The sequence below is a fragment of the Gorilla gorilla genome, chromosome X (assembly GCF_029281585.2).
Source record: "Gorilla gorilla gorilla isolate KB3781 chromosome X, NHGRI_mGorGor1-v2.1_pri, whole genome shotgun sequence".
NCBI lineage: Eukaryota > Metazoa > Chordata > Mammalia > Primates > Hominidae > Gorilla > Gorilla gorilla.
Genome location: NC_073247.2, coordinates 59,261,522 through 59,285,667, shown reverse-complemented (window position 1 = coordinate 59,285,667; position 24,146 = coordinate 59,261,522). Strand labels below are relative to the sequence as shown.

General features: G+C 53.3%; 3 protein-coding genes across 16 annotated transcripts; 2 read left to right on the top strand and 1 right to left on the bottom strand.

Annotated features, from left to right (window-relative positions):
* Positions 1-63: 63 nt before the first annotated feature.
* On the top strand, positions 64-9,984 carry SLC35A2 (solute carrier family 35 member A2). Of its 4 annotated transcripts, none has more exons than XM_019019236.3 (5): positions 64-1,612; positions 3,159-3,341; positions 6,618-6,769; positions 8,269-8,415; positions 9,700-9,984. In XM_019019236.3, the coding sequence occupies exons 1-5, from the start codon at positions 1,522-1,524 to the stop codon at positions 9,808-9,810; spliced, it is 684 nt and encodes a 227-aa protein (XP_018874781.1). In that variant the 5' UTR covers positions 64-1,521; the 3' UTR covers positions 9,811-9,984. The 4 variants fall into 4 exon arrangements, with proteins under 4 accessions (XP_018874781.1, XP_004064173.2, XP_018874782.1 ...); XM_004064125.4 differs by having other exon boundaries at positions 7,679-8,415; XM_019019237.4 differs by lacking the exon at positions 9,700-9,984 and adding an exon at positions 2,838-2,921 and having other exon boundaries at positions 7,679-9,552.
* Positions 9,985-10,020: 36 nt separating this feature from the next.
* PQBP1 (polyglutamine binding protein 1) lies at positions 10,021-22,486 on the bottom strand. Of its 9 annotated transcripts, none has more exons than XM_019019239.2 (7): positions 22,467-22,486; positions 14,563-14,647; positions 11,862-11,973; positions 11,121-11,233; positions 10,646-10,930; positions 10,368-10,428; positions 10,021-10,236 (listed from the first exon to the last, which is right to left on the bottom strand). In XM_019019239.2, exons 1-7 carry the CDS (start codon positions 22,470-22,472, stop codon positions 10,080-10,082), a joined length of 819 nt encoding a protein of 272 aa, XP_018874784.2. In that variant the 5' UTR covers positions 22,473-22,486; the 3' UTR covers positions 10,021-10,079. The 9 variants fall into 9 exon arrangements, with proteins under 9 accessions (XP_018874784.2, XP_018874783.1, XP_063559018.1 ...); XM_019019238.2 differs by having other exon boundaries at positions 10,368-10,431; positions 22,467-22,485; XM_063702948.1 differs by lacking the exon at positions 22,467-22,486 and adding an exon at positions 15,059-15,196 and having other exon boundaries at positions 10,368-10,431.
* TIMM17B (translocase of inner mitochondrial membrane 17B) lies at positions 15,265-19,720 on the top strand. Of its 3 annotated transcripts, XM_055375732.2 has the most exons (7): positions 15,265-15,417; positions 16,292-16,391; positions 17,668-17,817; positions 18,068-18,131; positions 18,944-19,072; positions 19,159-19,269; positions 19,352-19,720. In XM_055375732.2, exons 1-7 carry the CDS (start codon positions 15,392-15,394, stop codon positions 19,438-19,440), a joined length of 669 nt encoding a protein of 222 aa, XP_055231707.1. In that variant the 5' UTR covers positions 15,265-15,391; the 3' UTR covers positions 19,441-19,720. The 3 variants fall into 3 exon arrangements, with proteins under 3 accessions (XP_055231707.1, XP_018874790.1, XP_018874789.2); XM_019019245.3 differs by lacking the exon at positions 17,668-17,817 and having other exon boundaries at positions 15,284-15,417; XM_019019244.3 differs by lacking the exon at positions 17,668-17,817 and having other exon boundaries at positions 15,381-15,613.
* Positions 22,487-24,146: the final 1,660 nt, after the last annotated feature.

Genomic DNA, 24,146 nt, shown 5'->3' with positions numbered 1-24,146 from the left:
GGCTTTTATGGAGCATCTACTGTGCACTGAGACACACTGTCCCTCTGCTTTGTCCTCAGGAAGCCACAGTCTTCTGTTGCCATCCTAAAGAGCTTTAAGGATTCTTGAAGCTGCACCACAAAAAAAAAAAAAAAAAATCTTGATTCCCCTGCCCCTGATCTTATGCAGTGCCCAGTATGTGCAGAAGGGTTCTCTGTTGGAGATACTGTGCATATTGAAGGTGTTTAGGGTACATCCCCGATCAAGATGGCTATCTCAGAAGCAGAAAAACTACCTTCCCTGGCACCCCAGGGGAATGAAGAAGCCCTTTCCCCTGTTGCAGAAGAAAAGCCCTGTCAGGGTACTGGCCAGGGCGGGGCTGGGGTTGGGCGCTGACTGGAATCTGTCCAGGGTGTAGTCACCTGTTTTGCTCTTTATCTTTAGCCTCTTCCCCCATCTTTACCCTTACATACCCATCCCTCTAATTTCTCCTTCAACACTTGACTTACCTGGCCTACCCTATTCCATGTTGGTTTCACTTGTTCCGACCTGAGCTGTTCCCTCTCTTGCCCTGCTTGTTTGTCTCGGTTCAGTGTAAACTCCGCCTTCCGGGTTCCAGCGGTTCTCCTGCCTCAGCCTCCAGAGTAGCTGGGTACAGGTGCATACCACTAAGCCCGGGTAATTTTTTTTTTTTTTTTGAGACGGGGTTTTGTCGTTTTGCCCAGGCTGGAACTCCTGAGCTCAGGTGATCCGCCCGGCTCAGCCTCCCAAAGTGCTGGGATTACAGGCGTGAGCCACCGCCTCTGGTCCGGACTCTTGCCCTGCTTCCAAATGCTAGCTAACCTGTGAGCCTTTCGCCTGTCCCCTTTGCCATCCTCAGTGGTGACTTACTTGTCTTCCCTTATGTGCGTCAACTTTCCTTTGCATTTTCACTTGTTTATCCTCACCTGCTCTGCTTTTATCTGCTAGCTTACATTCCTGACTCGCACCTGATGCCAGTACGCCCTCACCCCGACCCCGCCAGGTCAAAGTTTCTTCGTCCCCAGATTCCCGTGTGCTCTCCAGGGGCGATGCCTCGCTGGAAGACGGGAAAGCGGAACTTCAGTCCAACCATGAAGCACCTGGTAGTTTCTGATACGGAAAGGGCGGCGCCTTATGGAGAAGCTGCCAATAAAGAGTCGAGATGAAGGGTGGCTGAACCAATGAGTCTAGGAGACAAGATCGGGGGATGATCTGGAAAGCGCGATCAGTGAAGCGGACGAACGGCAGGATAAGGCGGGTCTAGTGACAGGAATGAGCCGATGAAGCTCTGTAGGGATGGTGGGTGGGCCGATCGGGCCGTGTCCCCGGCCTCCCGATCCGACGGAATTTGGAAATCCCGGGGCTATTCATACATTGAGCTTTTAGGAGCGGAGGAGAAAAGCCACCACCCTGACGATCCCGGCTTTCGCTCCACCTTCACTCAGGTGGCCCGGCAGCGGAAGTGACGAACGCGGAAGTGGTTTTTCTGTTGCCGAGGGGACGGGCCGGGCAGATGCCAACATGGCAGCGGTTGGGGCTGGTGGTTCCACCGCGGCGCCCGGGCCAGGGGCGGTTTCCGCGGGTGCATTGGAGCCGGGGACCGCCAGTGCGGGTGAGACAGTCTGCCCGAGCAGTCGCATGGGAGGCGGAGGTCGGGATCGCTGGGAGTCGGGAATGTTCCTCACTAAAGTGAGAGGGAGCATCCCGTGTGGACCGACGTGTGTGTGTGTGTGTGTGTGTGTGTGCACATTGTCAGTGTGTTGGGGGCGGGGAAGAGAACATTCTGAGAGTGATTGTGGGATCCTTCCGCATATGGAGAGTAGAGACCATTGTGAGTGTGGTGGGTAATTCTTTTTGGGAAGGCTAAGGCCACCGAAACCATTCTGAATATGTGGAGTCCTTCCGTGTGGAAGAGACCATTCTGCGGGTGTGGGAGTTCCTCACTGAAGAAGGGGGAGACTATTCTGAGGGTGGTGGTTCCTTCCTTATAAAGGGACAGAGACTATTGTGAGTTAGGGTGGGGCGAGTCCTTTATGTGACTAGAGAGGGTCCATTTTGAGGATGGGGGTGTCTTTCATTATGTGCGGAGGAGACCGTTCTGGGGGCTCCCTTCCTAATGGAGGTAGAGTACATTCGGGTGGGAGGGCTCATCGTTATATGGTGGAGAAAGAACGTTCTGAGAGTGCCGGGTCCTTCCTCATAGCAGAGAGAGCTCATTGTGAGTGTGGGTAGAGCAAGGAAAAATTCATTAGCTAGAGGGTCGGTGTGCGGTGGTGGGAGGGCAGACCATGTGGAGTGCAGGGAAATATTTCCTCATCTGGTTGAGGGAGCCAGACCTTTCTTGGTGGGATAACCATTCCTGATACAGGATTCAGTCCCTGGGAGCATGTGGGAATCATTTCTTGTATTTAGTAGACTATTCTGGTTCGAGAGGAACCAGTTGTCACAGGAGTGAGGGGTTGGAGAGACCATTCTGGGTATGAGGAGGATCATTCCATATGGGATGTAGGCCATTCTCAGTGTGAGGGAATTGAATCATTTCTTAGATGGGAGAAAGACCGTTCTTAGGGGGTGAACATACCTCATACAGTGGCCTCATTCCCTGCATTGATGTGTTATTCTTTACATGAGACAGTCCCTCATTAAACAGGAGCATCATTTCATATAAATTCTCAGTTTGCTCATCCATAAATGGGAATCCTCGCAGTTGTTTTGGAGATGACAGTGATATGAGTCTATTGAGGTAATCCATAGAAATCCCTTAACCCAGTGATAGGCATACAGTAAACACTCAATAAACGTGGAGAATGTAGTTGTCGGTATTCTGTCTGGGGAAGAGTTGCTTCTCACTTGGGAGGAAGCCGAGGCGCGTGGCCAGGGTTTGCCTCAGCCATTACCTGACACCTCGGTAAGGATTCCAGGTATGGACTGGGACAGGGTGGGGCCCATTTCTCCCTTCTGGCTCTTCCTGCTCATGGCTGAGGCAGTAAGCCGGTAGGAGTCAGACCCTTATTGGGTGAGGGCAGGCAGGCTGAGGGAGCAAGTAGCCATGGCTAGGAGGGTCCTGGGTGAGAAAGAAAGGGGGTGGGTGGTGGTGTGGCTATGCCCCAGCAGCTTCTGACCCCGTCCTTCCCCCTTGTCCCTTCCGTTCCCCACAGCTCACAGGCGCCTGAAGTACATATCCCTAGCTGTGCTGGTGGTCCAGAATGCCTCCCTCATCCTCAGCATCCGCTACGCCCGCACGTTGCCAGGGGACCGCTTCTTTGCCACCACTGCTGTGGTCATGGCGGAAGTGCTCAAAGGTCTCACCTGCCTGCTGCTGCTCTTCGCACAGAAGAGGGGTACGAACCAGGGACGGGGCTGCACTGGGGTCGGTGGGTGAGACTCCACATGTATGTGTGTGTGTTCACACAGATGGTTTGCTTCAGGAGTGTCTCCAAATCTCAACCTGCCTGGAGCGCCACTCCAGCTATGCGTAGCGGCATCTTACACTTTTCTAGCCCTAACAGCCGGGTAGCCGGCCTGTGTGGGCTGTAGGAGTGAGATTGCCTATGCTTATAAAGTAGCAGGGATCTCTCACATGTGATTTAGCTTCATATTATGGAGAATTCTGAATACATGCAAAATCAGAGAGAATAATCAAATAGTAAAATATCCATGTACCCATCCCCCAGAGTCAGCAATTAGCAACTCATGGCCGCTTTAAACAACATCAGTGATTGTTCACTCACTGCCAATCTATATGTCTACCTACGTCCTTATCCTCTTATTATTTTTAAGTAAATCCCACACGAAGTAATATTGTATGGAAGTAAATTCCCCTGAATTATCTTGAATAAATGTAGCTGGGATTACAGGCACGTGCCACCACGCCCGGCTAATTTTTTTGTATTTTTAGTAGAGACGGGGTTTCACCATGTTAGCCAGGATGGTCTCGAACTCCTGACCTCGTGATCCGCCCACCTCAGCCTCCCAAAGTGCTGGGATTACAGGCATGAGCCACCAGGCTGGCCTTGTTTGGTATCTTCTAAATCTGTTAATCTCTAGGGGTTTTTTGGTCTTTGCAATTAATTTGTTGGAGAAAACAGGTCATTTGTCTTGTAGACTTTGGGTAGTCTGGATTTTGCTGACTGCCTCCCTGAGGCAAATATTCTCAAAAATTTAACAAGTATTCTGTCTTCTACATCTCTTGTAAATTGGAAGTTGGGTTTATCTGCTAATTTCAACATCTCCCTGAAGGCCTTCTACTTTGAAGTGTTGCCCAATTGTTTCTCTAAAAAGGTCTTGCATAAGTAAAGGGATGGAGATGAATTATGCACCTTTGCCCTTTGTTTACATTGAAGAGAACATTCTCACCCACCTGTTAACTCCAGGTTAACAAGAGACCTGCTCTTACCTTTGTTAACTCTGTGAACAGTGTAGGTGTGAACACTGCCTCAGGCCGTGGGGGTAGATGGGTTAGCAATGCAGAGGAGCAGCTTGTCCTCATTGCTGATGGAAGATGGAAACAACAGATAGCCACAGACTTAATCACAGGCCTTCATCTCTTAGCCACAATTTCAGCACCCCTCCCTCCCCCGCCCGGAATTTTTTTCCCCTGAATTCGAGTTTGGAGACCAGGAGTGCACAGGGTTTGGTGAATGAACATCAGTAGGAGTTCCTGGGACAACCTTGTTCAGTGTTTGAAGAAGTTTTGCCTGTGGAGTGACACCCAGCTGTGACTTAAAAGATGAACTGCTGGCTGGGCGTGGTTGCTCACGTCTGTAATCCCAGCACTTTGGGAGGCCGAGAGGCAGGTGGATCACAAGGTCAGGAGTTAGAGACCAGCCTGGCCAAGATGGTGAAACCCCGTCTCTACTAAAAATACAAAAATTATCCAGGCGCAGTGGCAGGTGCCTGTAATCCCAGCTACTAGGGAGGCTGAGGCAGGAGAATTGCTTGAACCCAGGAGGCAGAGGTTGCAGTGAGCCAAGATCACGCCACTGCACTCCAGCCTGGGCGACAGAGCAAGACTCCTCACCCACCCACCCCGCCCCGCCAAAAAAAAAGAAGTGCCAAAAAGTGGGGCGAGCTTTGCAAAGGCCTTGTTACATAGGAAATGATTCTCATGTTTTTTGTTTGTTTGTTTTGAAATGGAGTTTTGCCCTTGTTGCCTAAGCTGGAGTGCAATGGCACGATCTTGGCTCACTGCAACCTCCGCCTCCCGGGTTCAAAAGATTCTCCTGCCTCAGCCTCCTGAGTAGCTGGGATTATAGGCGCCTGCCACCACACCCGGCTAATTTTTGTATTTTTAGTAGAGACGGGGTTTCACCACGTTGGCCAGCCTGGTCTCGAACTCCTGACCTCAGGTGATCCACCCACCTTAACCTCCCGAAGTGTTGGGATTACAGGCGTGAGCCACTGCGCCCAGCCCGATTATCATGTTTTCACTGGAGCAGGTCCCAAGCGGACTTCTGCTTAATGGTCAAGCCTGCATTCATCCATGTGGCAGAGGCAACTCTGTGTCTAGGGCTGACAGAAAGATGCAACAAGGGGGAGATGGCCCCTGCCCTCAGACGGCACATGGGTCAGTGAGGAGCTAGGATAAGTCTAAAAGTCTAGACTATGCCTGGTGTGGTGGCTCACACCTGTAATCCCAGAACTTTGGGAGGCCGAGGTAGGCGGATCACGAGGTCAGGAGATCAAGACCATCGTGGCTAACACGGTGAAGCCCTGTCTCTACTAAAGATACAAAAAATTAGCTGGGAGTGGTGGCACGCGCCTGTAGTCCCAGCTACTTGGGAGGCTGAGGCAGGAGAATGGCTTGAACCTGGGAGGTGGAGCTTGCAGTGAGCCGAGATCGCGCCACTGTGCCAAAAAAAAAAAAAAAAAAGTCTAGACTAAACTCTTCTGTGTGGGAGACAGCCCTCCACCCCAGCTCCTAGGGCTTCTATTTCATAAGCTCCAAGTTGATGATGGTTATTTCTTTCTTTCTTTTTTTTTTTTTTTTTTTGAGATGGAGTCTCACTCTGTTGCCCAGGCTGGAGTACAATGGCATGGTCTCAGCTCACTGCAACCTCCGCCTCCCAGGTTCAAGCAATTCTCCTGCCTCAGCCTCCCAAGTAGCTGGGATTACAGTCGCTTGCCACCACACCTGGCTAATTTTTGCATTTTTAGTAGAGATGGGGTTTCAGTGTTGTTGGCCCAGCTGGTCTTGAACTCCTGACCTCATGAGCCACCTGCCTTGGCCTCCCAAAGTGCTGGGATTACAGGCGTGAGCCACGGCACCTGGCCTAATGCTGGTTATTTCATTGTACACAAATATATTGAGTATTGAGTGCTTTCCCTGAATGGGGCTCTCTGCCAGGGAGGTAGGCTCTAACATGAGTGACATGCTCTGTGATTAGCAGACACGGATGGCTGATTCTTTTGCTGCCATTAAACTGAGTCTCAGAAAAGCTTGCTGGAAACATGGTTGTACTCTAGGGAAAACCAAGATCACATACTTCATTCCAGCCCCCAGGGATTGGACAGCAGGGTGGATGGGGGAGTCACAGGAGCAAGGCCTGTTCCCAGCCTTCAGGGGTTCCCCATGTATGGCTGTCAGTGCTAAGAAGGGCTCTCCTCCTCCCACCTAGGTAACGTGAAGCACCTGGTTCTCTTCCTCCATGAGGCTGTCCTGGTGCAGTATGTGGACACACTCAAGCTCGCAGTGCCCTCTCTCATCTACACCTTGCAGAATAACCTCCAGTATGTTGCCATCTCTAACCTACCAGCTGCCACTTTCCAGGTGAGCCCCAAGCCCAGCATGGCCCCAGAGGAACTAACTGGGTTGGGGACTGGAGTATGGGAATAGCGTGATGGGGGGGTGTTGCAGAGGACAGGGGCTATGTCACCTTCAGAATGTCCTTGGAACTCCTTCAACCTCCCTTTTCTCGTCTGTGAAAATTGGGGGTGGAAATAGTAATGCCTGTTCACTGAGATGCTAGGATACTTAAAAGAAATAATACCTGTGAAGAGCCCTTGATTGGCGACAGATAAGCTTTAGGCTATTTGTGGGCAGCTTTGTGAAATGGTTAAAGAGCCTGGATTCTGGGGCCAGGCTGTCTGGGTTCAAATCTCAGCTCTGCTACCTTCCAGCTGTGTGATTTTGGGGCACGTCACCTAACCTCTCTGTGCCTTAGTTTTCTCACCTTTAAATTGGGGCTTACAGTGGTGCTCACTTCAGAATGGTGTTGTGAGAATTAAATGAATGAATCCATGTGCAGTGCCTAGAACCACACTGATATATTGTAAGCACTATGTAAGTATTTGCTGACATTGTTGTGGCTATTGATTCATTTGTATCAAGTCCCTCATCACAAAGATACTTCCATACCTCAGCCATCTTTTATAGATGACGATGCCAGGGCTCAGACAGGGCAAGTGCTTTGTCCCCAGTCACACAGCCAGGAAATGGGATTGGGATGTGGACTTCTTGGCACAGCCATCCTTTTGTGCACTTGCTGGGAGAGACCTCAGAACTGTTTCGCTGCAGCTCAGCCAATGGCCAGTGGCTGGCTCCTTTTGCTGTTTTTGTTGTCATACCCCCCACCCTGTCCCTCCATTGTGCCTGGGGGCCCACAGTGGGTGCTGCCCCCCATGTGCACCTGTTGGGGGCCAGGGTCAGCCCTCAGTGCCTTCCACGTGCCACTCGCAGGTGACATACCAGCTGAAGATCCTGACCACAGCGCTGTTCTCCGTGCTCATGCTGAATCGCAGCCTTTCCCGGCTGCAGTGGGCCTCCCTGCTGCTCCTCTTCACTGGCGTCGCCATTGTCCAGGCACAGCAAGCCGGTGGGGGAGGCCCACGGCCACTGGATCAGAACCCTGGGGCAGGCCTGGCAGCCGTCGTGGCCTCCTGTCTCTCCTCCGGCTTCGCAGGTGTCTACTTTGAGAAGATCCTCAAAGGCAGCTCAGGCTCTGTGTGGCTGCGCAACCTGCAACTGGGCCTCTTCGGCACAGCACTGGGCCTGGTGGGGCTCTGGTGGGCTGAGGGTACCGCCGTGGCCACCCGTGGTTTCTTTTTTGGGTACACGCCTGCTGTCTGGGGCGTGGTGCTCAACCAGGCCTTCGGCGGGCTACTGGTGGCTGTGGTTGTCAAGTATGCTGACAATATCCTCAAGGGCTTTGCCACCTCCCTGTCCATTGTGCTGTCCACTGTTGCCTCCATTCGCCTCTTTGGCTTCCACGTGGACCCATTGTTTGCCCTTGGCGCTGGACTCGTCATTGGTGCTGTCTACCTCTACAGCCTTCCCCGAGGTGCAGCCAAAGCCATAGCCTCTGCCTCTGCCTCCACCTCCGGGCCCTGTGTTCACCAGCAGCCTCCCGGGCAGCCACCGCCACCGCAGCTGTCTTCCCACCGTGGAGACCTCATCACGGAGCCCTTTCTGCCAAAGTCAGTGCTGGTGAAGTGAGGGCTGGCAGCAATGGGGGGACACAAGGGAGGGGGACTGGGGTGGAGGGTGTTGGGCATCTGCAGGACCCAAGTCGCCACCCTCTGGGGCCTGGCTCCTCTGGGTTTGGGAGATGGTCTTTTCTCCCAGGTCACTGAGACTTCTGGAGGGGTGTGGGACTAGAGCTGGGTGTCACGTGAACCCTTCCTGGTAGGATGACCCCCTTCCCCTGGAGGGGGTTTTAGAGCTGCCGCCTCTGCTCCCTCTAACCTCTTTGGAGGCAGGGTTAGGGGTATTGTCATTCAAGGCCTTTTTTTTGTCTGCTCCCTCCCCGACCCTGTGCCCTCTTCTGGAGGTGTCTCGTCTGGGAGAGTCCCTCCCAGCAGTCCCTCCACCTCCATAAGGACACACTGGACAAAACTCCCACAGCTCTTCGGGAATGACCGATGCCTACCTGTGGGGTTCAGTTGCCCATAGTTTGAGGCCTTCTCTCCTCCCTTACCACCGCTCTGGATCATGTTACCAGTTCCGTCTTTTGTGTGGCCTTGGGCCAGCTTCCTTGACACCTTGAAGATGGGCTTCTTATGAGTCCCCAGGGAGAAAGGGACAAGAGCTAAGATTTTTGCATCAGCCCTTCTGGCAGAAGGTGTGGTAGGGGCCATTTGTTTTTTTTAGTGGACTTGGGATTTGTGGTGTAATCATATCATTAATGATCCAGGGTGTGGGAAAAATGGAGGTCCTTGAAGTGGCTGAATCTCATTGTATTTAAGACACTGTCAGTTGCCAGATGTAGGGTTATTTTTGGAGACGTCTAGGAGAGGAAAAATAAAGCTACCAATCATACTCTTGATATCCGTCTGGCTGTGTGAGGCACCCCTACCTCATGGGGGTGTCTTGGGATTGATGAACTGTGGAACCTGCCTCCTGCACTCCCCAAAGCTTATTAACCCCTTAACTGTATCGGGGCGGGGTGTGTGTGTGCATGGAAGATGCCTGGGCTGTCTTTACGATATGTAAATAGAGCCATTGGATCTTTATTTTTGATTAATTTGTTCTGATTTTTTGGTTTGTTTTTTAAGGAACTGTAATGAACAAATGTCAGGATATCCAATGCCAAATAAAGATGTTGTATTTATTTAGTCCACGTGTAGCTTTCTGACCAGGTGGGCACCATTACTAACCCCAGGACTACCAGCCTCACCACCGCCGCCCTCACTTGCTCAGGAAACCCGCCTGCCAGCCTAGCCCAGCTTTGTGTTTTTCTTTCCTCCCCATTCCCACCACAGGTTGCTCACCAAGGTGAAGGGTTCCTAGCCGCTGGGATTGAAGACATTGGCCTGGCCTCGTTCTCTCTTCTTGCCCTGGCCCAGCTGGGACCAAACCCTGATCAGTATTAGGGGTAGGGTGAGGTAGACACTGGACTCCCTGTCCCCACCACCCCTGCCCCACACAGGGCCAACATGACTAAGCTCTCTCATGACCCACCTCAGCTCAGCCCCCCAGCCCCTGCCAGCTCCACACTATCTCTTAGCTGAGTTTTTGCAAATAAAATGTGTTGTGTATCTTGCCGACTTGGGTTGGGCAGCCTCAAAGGAAGCACTCAGGTATGGTGGGCAGGATCACCAGAAAGCTTTTATTTTAACCGAGGGCCAGGGAGGCCGAAGCTTCAATCCTGCTGCTTGGTTCGGGAGGCCTCTGCATTGGCCCGAAGCACAGCCCCTGGGGATGGATACGGCCGCTGCTGGAAGAGAGGCCCAGCTGCTGTGGTGTCAGCGCCAGTCTTGGCCTCATTCCGCTTGGGGAGTCCTGTTGACCACGTGCCCCTGCCGGTAAAGAGTCAGGGGATGGGGATGGGTGATGTGGCGGACACAGCCCACCTGGTCCCAATGAGGAATGGAGGAAGGAGGCCGGAGGATGGTGTCCACGTACTGAGTCAAGAGGGGTTGTCACTTACCGGGGGGCGTCTGAGTATGAGCTAGGGTCCATGGGGTCTAACTCTTCATCCTTTCGGCTTACTGCTGTGGAAGTGGCAGGGCAAAGTCTTCAATAGAGGCACCAGGAGCCCCTGATCACTGAGCCCCACCCCACAAGAAGAAATGAAGTCCCTGGCTGCCATGTACCACAGCACCCTCCTCTAGCCCCAGCTCCAGGCATCTTTTTGAGGGAAGGCTTCCTCACGCAGTGCACCCTGCACCTTGTTGGTCTCACCGAGCCCCATTCTGCCCAGCTTACCCTTCTTGCTCTTGGGGTAGGGAGCCAGCTCCTCCCGGCGATGGTGGCGCCGTTCTTTGCCCTCTTCCCGGTCTGCCTTGTCATACCCGCGGTCCCGATCCCGTTCCCTGTCTCGCTCTCTCTCTCTGTCTACCTTGTCATAGCCACGCTCTCGATCCCTGTCAGACTTGTCGTGGCCCCGGTCTGACTTGTCGTGGCCCCTGTCTAGTTTCTCATGGCTGCGGTCCGACTTGTCATGGCCCCTGTCCGACTTGTCATGGCTCCGGTCCAACTTTTCTTCAGCATCTGGGGACACAAGTATTGAAGTGACCTCTTGCCACCCCAGGACCCAGCAGCCTCTGCCTTCAACAACCTCCCTTGCCTGAGGCTGGGCCCGCCTGGTCTCACCTGCCCCTCTGATCCACTATCATTCTACTTGGCCTCTCCGTGAGAACTGCTAAGATCACTCAAGGCACGCTTGTACCTGCCAACTCACCTGCATTACTGCTTCTGAGCTTCTTGGCCGATTTGGTAACCACGGAGTTGGGGTCATGTGGGGAGAGCCAGGATACAAGATCTGTGTCTGCATTCCAGTAGTAAGGGAGCCCGCTGTGGGGCCGCAGGAAAGAAGTGTCAGCACAGATGTCCTTGCCTTGGATCCTCAACTCTTGTCTCCCCAGTCTCTGCCTATACCTTCCCCATGTCAGGACCCCACAGGCAGGATCCCCAGAATCTCTTCTCCTGAAGAGAAAACACTGTCAGCTGGGCGTGGTGGCTCATGTCTGTAATCCCAGCACTTTGGGAGGCCGAGGCAGGCGGATCACCTGAGGTCAGGAGTTCAGGACCAGCCTGACCAATATGATGAAACCCCATCTCTACAAAAAATACAAAAATTAGCTGGGTGTGGTGGTGTGCACCTGTAATCCCAGCTACTTGGGAGGCTGAGACAGGAGAATCGCTTGAACCCACGAGGCGGAGGTTGCAGTAAGCCGAAATCACACCATTGCACTCCAGCCCGGGCAACAAGAGTGAAACTCCGTTTCAAAAAAGAGAGAAAAGACAGTCTTCCAACCCCAGAGGAGCCAGGCCCCAGCGGGCAGCAACTTGAGCCCTGCAGATACCTAATGCCAACACCCTCCACCCGAGGCTCCCTCCCTTGTGTCCCCCTAAACCTCACAACCAAGGTCAGCACAGGAAGGGTGAAGCCAGAAGTTAGCTCCCCCTCACCCAGGCTCACCAGGAAGGGTCGAACACCTTGTACCAGCTTGGTGGTAGGCCCTCCAACCTGGTGGCCTCGTAGTCCACAGGATCATCGTCATAGTCCTCGGCAATGATCTCTTCCTCTGGTTCTGGTAGAACAAGGTGGGGACGAGGAGAGCAGATAAGGACCAGGGGACCTCATCCTACATGTAGAGCCTAGAGACACGCACTCACATTCACACAAGCCACACGTAAAAGACACGTGTGTGTGTGTGCCAGGAAGAATATGAAGTATCTTTCACATTCCAAATCCAACTCTCTGTATTAGGAGGTTTACAAAAAAAGGTTACCTAAATCTGTGTCTGGGTTCAGATGATGAGTTCTACTGTAAGCCAAAGCTATCTGGTTTCAGAGTTGATAGGGATTCATCAAAAAATTTACTCATCTTGGCCAGGCGTGATGGCTCATGCCTGTAATCCCAGCACTTTAGGAGGCCAAGGTGGGTGGATCACGAGGTCAGGAGTTCAAGACCAGCCTGGCCAAGATGGTGAAAACCCGTCTGTGAGACTAGCCTGGTCAACATAGTGAGACCCCTGTCTCTACAAAAAAAAAAAAAAATTAGCTGGGCACAGTGGCACACGTCTGTAGTCCCAACTACTCAGGAGGCTGAGGCAGGAGGCTCATTTGAGCCCAGGACTTTGAGCTTGCAGTGAGCTATTATCGTGCCACTGCACTCCAGCCTGGGCAACAGAGTGAGACCCTGTCTCTAAACAAATAATAAATAATATATATACCATAGGCACAGGTCACTCAATAGGCTTAAAAGAAAATCCAGCCTGGCCAACATGGTGAAACCCCATCTCTACTAAAAAATACAAAAATTAGCCAGGCACAGTGGAGCACGCCTGTGGTCCTAGCTACTTGGGAGGCTGAGGCAGGAGAATCGCTTGAACCCGGGAGGCAGAGGTTGCAGTGGGCCAAGACTGCACCACTGCACTCCAGCCTAGGTGACAGAGCGAGACTGTCTCAAAAAAAAAAAAAAAAAGTAAATCAATGATCATTGCCAGTTTTATTTTTTTGAGACGGAGTCTTTCTCTGTTGCCCAGGCTGGAGTGCAGTGGCGTGATCTCGGCTCACTGCAAGCTCCGCCTTCTGGGTTCACACCATTCTCCTGCCTCAGCCTCCAGAGTAGCTGGGACTACAGGCACCTGGCACCACGCCCGGCTAATTTTTTTGTATTGTTATTAGAGATGGGGTTTCACCCTGTTAGCCAGGATGGTCTCGATCTCCTGACCTCGTGATCCGTCCACCTCCGCCTCCCAAAGCGCTGAGATTACAGGCGTGAGCCACCCTGCCCAGTCTGGGATCATTGACAATTTTATTAACCACAAGGTCTATACCTTGCACACAGTAGGCTTGTAATAGATGTCAGTTATCAATAAGGAGAAGATATATTTTCCAGTGCCTGGCACACTATAGCCCCAAATAGATGCCAGTTTTTAGTATTACTGACAATAAGGTGTGATTTGCAGCCAGAGCACAGTAGGCCTAAATGATAGATCCTCACTGTAACTACGCTTGGCACACAGGAGACAGCAGTAGAGGTTAGCAGTACTTCCTATTAGATACTATGTCATCACCCCCATAGAGTAATCCATGCATTTAACCTGGCATACAGTAGGCCCCAAATAGGCATTAGGTGGTCAGTATTATTTTGTTGTTTTTTTTGGATTTTTTTCAGACAGGGTCTCCATGTGTCGGCCAGGCTGGAGTGCAGTGGCACAATCTCGGCTCACTGCACCCTTGACATCCTAGGCTCAAGAGATCCTCTCACCTCAGCCTCCCAAGTAGCTGGGACTACAGGCATGCACCACAACACACGACTAATTTTTGTAAAGACGGGGTTTCGCCATGTTGCTCAGGCTAATCTCTTAATCCCTAAGCTCAAGCAATCTACCCGCCTCAGCCTCCTAAAGTGCTGGGAATACCGGCTTGAGCCGCCACGCCCAGTCAGTCAGTATTGTTAAGAATGAAATATCTGCCGGGCACAGTGGTTTATGCCTGTAATCCCAACCCTTTGGAAAGCCAAGGGTGGGGGGTGGATCACCTGAGGTCAGGAGTTAGAGGCCAGCCTAGCCAACATGGTGAAACCCGTCTCTACTAAAAATGCAAAAATCAGCCGGGTGTGGTATCACGTGCCTGTAATCCCAGCTACTTGGGAGGCTGAGACAGGAAAATCGCTTGAGCCCGGGAGGCGGAGGTTGCAGTGAGAGGAGATCACGCCACAGCACTCCAGCCTGGGCGACAGAGCGAGACTCTGTCTCAAAAAAAAAAAAAAAAAAAAAAAAAAATTGCCAGGTGTGGTGGGGCGGGGCGTGCCCGTAGTCCCAACTACTCGGGAGGCTAAGGCAGGAGAATTGCTTGAACCTGGAAGGCGGAGGTTTTAGTGAGCCGAGATCGCGCCACTGCACTCCAGCCTGGGTGCACAATAAGACTCTGCCTCAAAAAAAAAAAAAAAAAAAAAAAAAAGAATGAAATATCTATTCCCCCAACCCCCTCCACTTGACACGCGGTAGGAATGGATGTCAGGAATCCACATTGTTAACAACGAAAAATGCCTGCCACCCCATTGCTTGGTGCACAGTTGGCCCATGCTAGGTATCAAGCGTCAGTATCAACAACAAAAGTGCCTGTCGAGGCTGGCACGTGTTAGGACCATCTGCTTTTAGCTGTCTCACCAGGCTCCAGATGTTTGAGGATGCCTCTCTTGGCCAAGCGGGTCTGCAGCGCAACGGGCAGCGGCATAACTGATAGCAGACAGACCTAGGGACAGACGAACAAACTGACAAGCAGCTCAGATAAAGATTCCTATCTGGATCCCGTAACCAAGCGCCTCCCGTAAACATGTACTCATCTGACTCCGATCTACTCAAATGAACCAGTAGCTGGGTGGACAGAACATACGCACTAAAAGATGTAAGAGGTAGGTGGCAATATCATCGCAAATCCCACCAACCCTACTGTCCCCGAAACCAGGTGCTCCAGGGCCCTGTTCCTCTCCCAGGCCCAGGCTCCGCCCACAGCCTAAGAAGCCCGGCCCCTCCGCACTTCAGAAATGGGCTCATCCAGCGTCCCCCAATGACTGCCGGGTGGGAGAAACCAAAGCGCTGGGATGGGGGAGCAGAGGGCAGCACTTCCTCCAGCTCCAAAAGAGTGCACCCACCCCAACGTTACCAATACACTCGTGCAGGTAGTGGAAGGCTGTCACACCGGCCGTCTCTCTCGTGTCGCCGCTACGATACCTGGGCCCACACGACTCTCTTCCCAAAACACTGAATGAGACCTTCTCTCAATGAGGCCTTCACTCCCCGAGCCTGAAAGTAACCGGACTACGCTCAGGAGGCAATGAACAAATGGCAGAAACTCGATTGGCCAATGAGAGTGCGTCCTTGGCGTGACATGCGGTATAGCGACCCAATCGCTGCTCGGTAATAGGCGGAAAGCTCCGACGCCGGTGTGCGTCTACGCTGGGGGCGTGGCCTGACTGCGCGGCCAGACGCCAGCGCCATGGAGGAGTACGCTCGGGAGCCCTGGTACGGCAATGGGCACAGGCATCCGGAATGTTGCTGCGACGCCAAGGCCAGCCGTGGGGGTCGGGCGGGGGAGGCATCGGCCGCACAGAGCCATGTACCAGACTCGGGGGACTCTTAACGTATCTCCCGCTACCCCCACTTGGTTCCTGTCATTCGGGCTCCGTTATGAGGGGCCACAACCGTCTCCCCTCAGAAGGTGCGGCAAAGGCCGAACCACGCCATGTTTCTCCTGACTTCGTAATCTCCTAGTCCCTGTTAACGAAAAAAGACACGCTGGACGATCCATCCCGGCTAGGGGTGGTACGGTGTTGACCGGAAATCCCCAGAGTTGCCGCCAGTGGTTTTTCCCAGGTCGCCTTTGTCAGTGGGGGGCGGGGCACGGATGAGCCTGTTGAGGGCCGGCGGGGACGGTGGATGCTTCCCGCGGTCGCTCTTGGTTTTTCCCAGTTGTGCCGGATTGAAAAGGGGCGGGGAATGGTTGAACGGGCTCACCGTCGGAGAAGGGGTGCGACGCGGTCCTGCTTTGCTGACAGTCTGTCTTGGCTAGTTAACACGCCTATGTCGCTTATTGAAACGTCAACTCTGCGTGTGCCAATTCATTTAATCTTTGATCACAGTAAAACCGTTGGCTGATTCCTTGGTTGGTAGACAGGGCGAAGACTAATATTTCTCCCCCTTTGCCCCATTTCTCGCTTTAATGGGGGGGTGTGTGGAAAAAGCGTGACAGAACTAGCTCATTATTATCTGAAGTGTTTGTTCCTACTTAGGAACTTCCCATTCTGGTGACTTGGTTTCTCCCAGTTAGAAAAGAGTTTGTGTGACAGGACCTGGGGGAGGGCTCACATTAACCCCGTCCTTCCCTTCCTGCTTGCAGCCCATGGCGAATTGTGGATGATTGCGGTGGAGCCTTCACTATGGGTGTCATCGGTGGCGGAGTCTTCCAGGCCATCAAGGGTTTCCGCAATGCCCCTGTTGTGAGTCCAGGCCTTCCCTGGGTTGGTGTGGGGTTAGCTATCTTGCCCACAAGGGAGGTTGCTCTGAAAACTGCTTGGAGCTGCTAGTCACGTGCACTTATTCATTCTGGTGCCCACTCACCTACTATGTGCCGAGCCTGGCTCCTGTATCTGGGATTTTGTAGGGATTGCAAACATGGCCTCTGTCTTCCACCCTCCACCCCACCCAACTGGAGCTCCTCTGTGGAAATGCTGTGTCGTTCAAAGAGTCATCACCAAATTTTAAATGTATGTGCAAAGCCAGACAGTTTTTTTTTTTTTTTTTTGAGACAGTCTTGCTCTGTTGCCCAGGCTAGAGTGCAGTGGCACGCTCTCGGCTCACTGCAACCTCTGCCTCCTGGGTTCAGGCAATTCTCCTGTCTCAGCCTCCCAAGTAGCTGGGACTACAGGCATGTGCCACCAGACCTGACGAATTTTTGTAATTTTAGTAGAAATGGGGTTTCACTATGTTGGCCAGGCTGGCCTTGAACTCTGGACCTCAGGTGATCCACCTACCTCGGCCTCCCAAAGTGCTGGGATTACAGGCGTGTGCCACTGTGCCTGGCCATGTTTTTTTTGTTTGTTTGTTTGTTTGTTTGTTTGTTTTTTGAGACAGCATCTTGCCCTGTCGCCCAGGCTGGCGTGCAGTGGCCTGATCATGGGTCACTACAGCCTCTGCCTCCCAGGCTCAAGTGATCCTTCCACCTCAGCCTCCCAAGTAGCTGGGACCACAGGACTGCGCCACCATGCCCAGCTAATTATTTATGTATTTATTTATTTATTTGTAGAGACGGGGTTTCAACGTGTTGCTTAGGCTGGTCTCTAATTCCTGAACTCAAGTGATCCACCCACCTCAGCCTCCCAAAGTGCTGGGATTACAGGTGTTAGCCACTGCGCATTTTACCTAGAGGCAGATTCTGGCTCAGAAACCCGGATAGAGGAAAATGACAGGAATTTAATTGGCAGACGGAAGACAGCCTTAAAGTTGAGAGAATCTTTTAACATAATTCTTTTTCTCTGACCACCTCCCCTCCCAGAAGATCGCAAATGCCATGACTTTAAATGCCATCTATTAGCCAAGGTCTCTGCAATTTATATATGTAGCCCCGTCCCTCCCCTAGACTCCTGGAACTCTCCTCCCTGGATCTTTGCCCAAGTTTGTCATCCTCAAGGTCTCAGCACAGATTCCCCCTCCTTCAAGAGGCCTTTCCTGACCCCTCAGCCCCAGTCATGTTTCTTCATGGCATTTCCTCTACAGTGCAGATTGCTGTCTGAAGCTCCCTTGTTTATCTACCCTTGCTCAAGATCTGTGTCTCCCACCATTAATGTGAGCTCTGAGAGGGCAGGGAGCAGACCTACCTTGTTCATGGCTGTATCCCTGCATATGGCATGGTGCTTGGCACATGTAGTAGGTACTTGTTAATCATTCACTGAATGAATGAATGAACAAATGTATGAATGAATTAGCACTTCTCAACCTAGCTCTGAGAACACCCATGTTGGGGCGCTCTCCAGGCCACTAGTTCTTGGCCACTTCTCCACATCTCTACAGCTCATACCTCTAACAGGTCTCCCATCTTCTTCCCTCTCTTAAAAGTTGGAAACCTGTCTGCCAGTGGCTTCAGCCCTGCCCTAATGCCCTTCCTTCCTTTCCCCAGGGAATTCGGCACCGGTTGAGAGGTAGTGCCAATGCTGTGAGGATCCGAGCCCCCCAGATTGGAGGTGAGGGACTTGGGGAGATAGATATAGGAGATGTCTTGGCAAAGGTGGGAGTGGTTGATCCTTTGGGTCTAGGCTGCAAGTTAGGGGTTCAGATTCTAGCCCCTGCCAGAGACTTTCCAGGGGGGTGATGTTTCCCAACAATTGAATATGGAGGGGAAGAAAGTGGGTTCTGGAGTTTAAATCTAGGTCCTGACTGTTCCCTGCCATGTGACCTTGGGCTAGTGGCTTAACCTCTCTGAACCTCACTTGTACCGTAGGGGTGGTGATAACAGTAACCACTTCATCGGTAGTTTTATAGTTTATGTAATTTACATACTACTAAGTGCTGGTTGCTATGCTAAACACTTTAATAACATTAACTAATTTAAAATTGCAGAAGTCAAATAACACAGCACCTCGAACAGGTCCTGGCACACAGTAAGCCCTCAGTAAACATTTTAACTATCATATTAACTGGGTTTCCTAACCTATTTCCTTCTCACTGAAACCCAAATCACAATTCCAACTCTGTGTGGTGATTATGAAGCTCAAAGTTGCTCTGTTAAAAGCCATATGAAGATAAATCTGCTTGTAAACATTTGTCAACTCCCCATAAAGTTGAAGGGAATGTTGATGGTGATTATAGACGGCTTGAAGTGGGAGCTACCACAGGATGGGGACAGATAGGAAATACTCTGTGTGGGTTTGCTATCTGCCTTTGTGTCTGGGTTTTTCTCCCTGTTCTTGGCCAAAGCATTCAGGCCTTGGAAGTCCCCTGAGATGTGAATTCTCAGGATTTCCCAGGAACTAATTAGGCCTCGGTTCCACTACAGGTAGCTTCGCAGTGTGGGGGGGCCTGTTCTCCACCATCGACTGTGGCCTGGTGCGGCTTCGGGGCAAGGAGGATCCCTGGAACTCTATCACCAGTGGAGCATTGACCGGGGCTGTGCTGGCTGCCCGCAGTGAGTGACCCCTGGCCCTGGCCCCAGCCCCTTCCACCCTGTTCTGCCTGCTCTCACCTCTGTTTCTCTGCCTCCAACTCCCCCAGGTGGCCCACTGGCCATGGTGGGCTCAGCGATGATGGGGGGCATCCTGTTGGCCCTCATTGAGGGCGTTGGTATCCTCCTCACTCGTTACACAGCCCAGCAGTTCCGAAATGGTGAGTAACTGGTGGTCGGGGGAGTGGGAAATGCTCCACCTGGCCTCTTCCACTCATCCTTACCCAAGTCTCCCTTCTCCAGCGCCCCCATTCCTGGAGGACCCCAGCCAGCTGCCCCCTAAGGATGGCACCCCGGCCCCAGGCTACCCCAGCTATCAGCAGTACCACTGAGGAAGCCACTGCCACCATGGGAGCTACTTCTCGGTTCCCTCCCCGATGATCTACCTCGAAGGGAGGGCTGGCTCCCAGTTAGCCCTGGGACCCTCCAGAGAGGGTTTCTACTCTGCTCCCTAGTCCCAGGGTGGGGGTGGGGCACCCCAGCTGCCCTGACAGATGGGTCCCCTTTTTCTCTCTCAGGGCACCCCAGCCCCACACTCACATGTACGAAGTTCTCACCCCAGCTCCTTTGTGTGGCACCCTGATGAGTATTTAAAGCCCGTTTTGAAATGCCTATGTGTGGACTCCTTGAACTGTCTATGGGGCCCCTCCTTAGGATGAGGGGCAGAGCCTGCTTCAGGGACTTGGAAGCCCTAGGACTTGGAGGCCCACAGCAAGTGGGCTCTAGTAAATGTCTATGGGATGGATGAGCAGGAAGGGAGAATGAAGATGTGAATTAGGGACATGAATAAGGTTGTCTGGGGCCTGGTGATGGGTCCTAGCTGTCAGAGGAACAAGCTTGGGAAAGAAGTGAATGAACACCAGGATTGCTGGGGGTGGGGGTGGTTCTGGACGTTGCACCCCTGACCCCATCCCCCCACACACACTCCAATACCCCTGACTCCTGGTCCAGAAGCCCCCGTCACCGAGGCTGGGAAATGTGGTCTCACAGGAGTCCCTTCTTTCTGGACACTCAGCACGGCATTTGTGAAGGTGATTCCCCTCCCTCCATGTGGCCTCAGGGTGGATCTGGGATGGAAGAAGGGGGCCAGGAGACCTAGCTCCCTCAAAGAAGGTGCCCTGGATCAGCCTCCCCTTCTGTCACAGAGCTGCTTTTCTGCTCTCCTCTGCTCAGTGTGGTCAAGTGTTTTTATTTGTTGTTTTGAGACGGAGTCTTGCTCTGTCACCCAGGCTGGAGTGCAGTGGCGTGATCTCGGCTCACTGCAACCTCCACCTCCCGGGTTCAAGTGATCTCCTGCTTCAGCCTCCTGAGTAGTTGGGATTACAGGCGTCCACCACCACACCCAGCTAACTTTTTGTATTTTTAGTAGAGACGAGGTTTCACCATGTTAGCCAGGCTGGTTTCGAACTCCTGATCTCAAGTGATCCGCCCACCTCGGCCTCTCAAAGTGCTAGGATTACAGGCGTGAGCCACCACACTCGGCCAATTTGTGTATTTTCAGTAGAGACGGGGTTTTACCATGTTAGCCAGGCTGGTCTCAAACTCCTGACCTCAGGTGATCTGCCCGCCTCGGCCTCCCAAAGTGCTGGGATTACAGGCGTGAGCCACCGCGCCCGGCCAGGTTAAGTGTTTTTAAAGGGTAACCACAAAATAACCAGAAATGAGTTTTCATTTTGGGATGGGGGAGCTAGGAGATTTTTCTGGGTGGACATACCCCCGCCCCCAAGCTGTGACTTCTGCGAAAACCTCTACTTGGGTGGGGCAAACATTGCCTACACTGGGGTGCAGAAGCCACGGGGAGGCTCAAAAGCTTCCTGAGGAGTTAAGGGTTTCCTCTGCACAAACTGCTCCAGTGGTGAATACCTCGAGAGACATGAAAAACGTCCCTTTCTTGCAAGCCAGTCCCTTACAAAACTGGTCCGTGGGAATGTAAAGAGTCCTCAGCGGTGACAGCTGTGACACCTGTTTGAGCGACTCAATGCCGGGCAGGGCGCAGCCACGCCACTGAGGGACCAGGGAGGGCAGCGCGGGGCCCGGGCTTCGGCCTCGAACCCGCATCTCCACAAGTACCGCGGCGGCAGCACCAGGCATGCATCTTTGAGATCGGAGCGCCAGTCAGACCCAGGGTGTTCCTTGTGTCCTGGGGCCAATACCTCCTTTAGTCCCGCCCCTTCTGGATCTTTGGGCCGGCCCTGCCCCCTGCAGGCCTTCACCTGCGTGGATCTAGCGCCGCCCCTGGAGAGTAGCTCCTGGAGGCCCTTCCCTTCCGAGAGTCCTGGAGGCTCCACGCTCCCTTGGTCTCCGGCCCTGCCCCTCGGACCCGCCCTGGTCGTTTCGCTCAACACCGTTCCCTGAGCCCGCGGCGGGCCCCACCTCCTTCCTACAACCACCCGGCTCCTCCGAGGCTGCGTCTCCCCGAGACCCGCAGGCTCCCGCCCTCGGCAGCCTCTGGACCCACCTCCTCCCACCGCCAGGCCCCGCCCCTCTCCCGCGCGCGGGTCCAGCTGCGCAGTCTCCAGGCTGCGGGCGGCCGGACCCACCCGCGGGGCCTAGGAGCGGTCCTTCCGCGCGCCCTCAGCTCGGGTGGCTTGACCGCTTGCGGCGACGTTCGGGGCCTCCTCCGGCCGCTGGCTGGGGCGGGGCTGGGGGGCCGGAGTCACCTGGAGTGGGGCGGGACCAGCACCACGTTTAGAAACGAGGGAGCGGGCTGGGAAACCGAGGCTAGGGGCCTCGCGTGAGAGTTGTAGGGAGGCTGGGGACGGTGCCGGGGGAGGGGGGACTCCGTGGAGGCCTCGCGTCAACGGCATCACCCACGCTCACCAGGCCCGGAGCTGGGGCTGGGGCGCCCTGGGTCGTCCGCGGCTCGCGAGCTGGGGCGCGGCTGGGGCGAGCCCTGAGGCCCCGCCTTCTGACTGACCTAGGCCCGGGGCCGGCGGCCTCTGTTCCTATAAGAAGGAAATACGGGGTGAGACCCTCGGTTGTTTCGACGAGAAGAGACTACAGAGACCAAGGGAAGACGGGGGATGGAGAGATGAAGAGAGGGAGAGAAATAGAAACAGACATGCACGTAGGGAGGTAGAGACTGACAGAGAGGTGGAAAGAGATGGAGGCAGAGAGACACGCAAGAGATCAATGAAAAGAGACAGAGACAGAGAGGAGGAGAGACGCTAAGAAATAGAAGAAGCTGCGTGAGGGTCAGAAACGCAGGCAGGTAGAGGGAAATACCACGTCAGATGCAGGCAAACACAGGAGACGTAGTGAGGAGCGGGTGAGCTGTGAGCTGGCTTCAGGCCGGGCTTCCTCCGGCTGCCGCCCACCCACACCCTAGCTGCGGGGCCTCAGGGGACAGATGCCTTACCTGCATCCTCTTGGTGTCTCTCTCTGGCACTCTCCCAGTCTCCTCGCTCATTTAATCCCATCTGCTTCCAGCAAGGACTTCAGCGGCTCTGTCTCAGGTTCCTCCTGTTTCTTCCTGCTTCCTCCCTGCCTAAGCCCTTAGTCTGCCTCTATCTGTCTTGATCTCTCAGCTCCGCATCCTCATTTTTTTTGCTTTGGTCTCCCTGACTGGTGCTTTCACAGTGTGACCCCGGTGGCCCTTGAGTTTGCCACCCACCTGTCTGCATGGGGAGAAGGGAAATAGTCTGTGGGCAAGAGGGGTTAAGGAGGTGGGTGGGATCAGAGAAGAGCAAGGGGGTCCAGCCCTGACAGGTGTGGGATCACTTTACTCACTTCCTCAGGGACAGACCCCGACAGATCAGGGAGAAAGAGACAGACATGGGGGAATCAAAGGGACAGAAAGAGAAGAATAGGGAGAAAGACATAGAAAGAGAAGCCAGAGTTTACGGAGAGATCAAAGGAGAGAGAGGTGCAGAAAAAGATACCAAGAGGCCGGGCGTGGTGGCTCATGCCTGTAATCCCAGCGCTTTGGGAGGCCGAGGTGGGTGGATCACCTGAGGTCAGGAGTTCGAGACCAGCCTGACCAACAAGGTGAAACCCCATCTCTACTGAAAATACAAAAGTTAGCTGGGCATGGTGGCAGATGCCTGTCGTCCCAGATACTCGGGAGGCTGAGACAGGAGAATTGCTTGAACCCGGGAGACAGAGGTTGCAGATAACTGCACTCCAGCCTGGGTAACTGAACGAGACCCTGTCTTAAAAAGAAAAAAAAAAAGTGAGAAGGAGGGGCCAGGTGCAGTGGCTTATGCCTGTAATCCCAGAACTTGTGGAGGCCGAAGTGGGCAGGTCACTTGAGGTCAGGAGTTTGAGACCAGCCTGGCCAACATGGTGAAACCCCATCTCTACTAAAAATACAAAAATTAGCCAAGCACGGTGACGGGCGCCTGTAATCCCAGCTACTTGCATGGTTGAGGCAGGAGAATTGCTTGAACCCGGGAGGCGGAGGTTGTAGTGAGCCGAGATCGCGCCACTGCACTTCAGCCTGGGAGCCAGAGTGAGAATCCGTCCAAAAAAAAAAAAAAAAAGTGAGAAGGAGAAAGACACATTGACACAAGGCAGAGATAACAGGGAAAAAAGAAAAACAGGAGCAGAGAGAGAATGAGATTGAGAAGGTAAGACGGATACAGAGGAGCAAGAGATGGAGTCAATGCAGAGGCAGGAGGAGCAAAAGGGAGACGGAAGAGAGGTGCACGCACTTCACCTTGAGTCAGGCTGCTGGTCTCAGTGTTCCTATTTCCGCTGCTCTCTTAGTGGCAGTTGGAGAACAGGGCTTGACAGGCAGGGCAGCTCTGACACCCCTGACCCCAACCTAGGGGCAGACCTTTAGAGATTGATGCTCTGACGTTAAAAAATGCGAACCATCCCGGTGGGCCCATTTAGGACCACGTCTGAGGTGACACAAAACTGACTTTTGTTGTCCTCATTTGCACTTGAGGAAACTGAAACACAAAAAGGCGAAGCAACTTCCCATGACTACACTGCCTCAGAGGGGCAAGGCTGGGACTGAAATCCACGGCCGGGCGCAGTGGCTCGCACCTCTAATCCCAGCACTTTGGGAGGCCAAGACGGGAGGATTGCTTGA

Bases quoted from the DNA above. Each gene is read 5' to 3' on its own strand.
- TIMM17B (XM_019019244.3), top strand. From the start codon at position 15,426: ATGGGCACAGGCATCCGGAATGTTGCTGCGACGCCAAGGCCAGCCGTG. The intron at 16,392-18,067 runs GTGAGTCCAGGC...TCCTTTCCCCAG, and splicing joins GTTTCCGCAATGCCCCTGTT to GGAATTCGGCACCGGTTGAG. The intron at 18,132-18,943 runs GTGAGGGACTTG...GTTCCACTACAG, and splicing joins CCGAGCCCCCCAGATTGGAG to GTAGCTTCGCAGTGTGGGGG.
- SLC35A2 (XM_019019237.4), top strand. From the start codon at position 1,522: ATGGCAGCGGTTGGGGCTGGTGGTTCCACCGCGGCGCCCGGGCCAGGG. The intron at 3,342-6,617 runs GTACGAACCAGG...CCTCCCACCTAG, and splicing joins GCTCTTCGCACAGAAGAGGG to GTAACGTGAAGCACCTGGTT. The intron at 6,770-7,678 runs GTGAGCCCCAAG...TGCCACTCGCAG, and splicing joins TACCAGCTGCCACTTTCCAG to GTGACATACCAGCTGAAGAT.
- PQBP1 (XM_019019238.2), bottom strand. The intron at 11,974-14,562 runs GTGAGACAGCTA...TTGTTCTACCAG, and splicing joins CCTCAAACATCTGGAGCCTG to AACCAGAGGAAGAGATCATT. The intron at 11,234-11,861 runs GTGAGCCTGGGT...GCGGCCCCACAG, and splicing joins AAGGTGTTCGACCCTTCCTG to CGGGCTCCCTTACTACTGGA.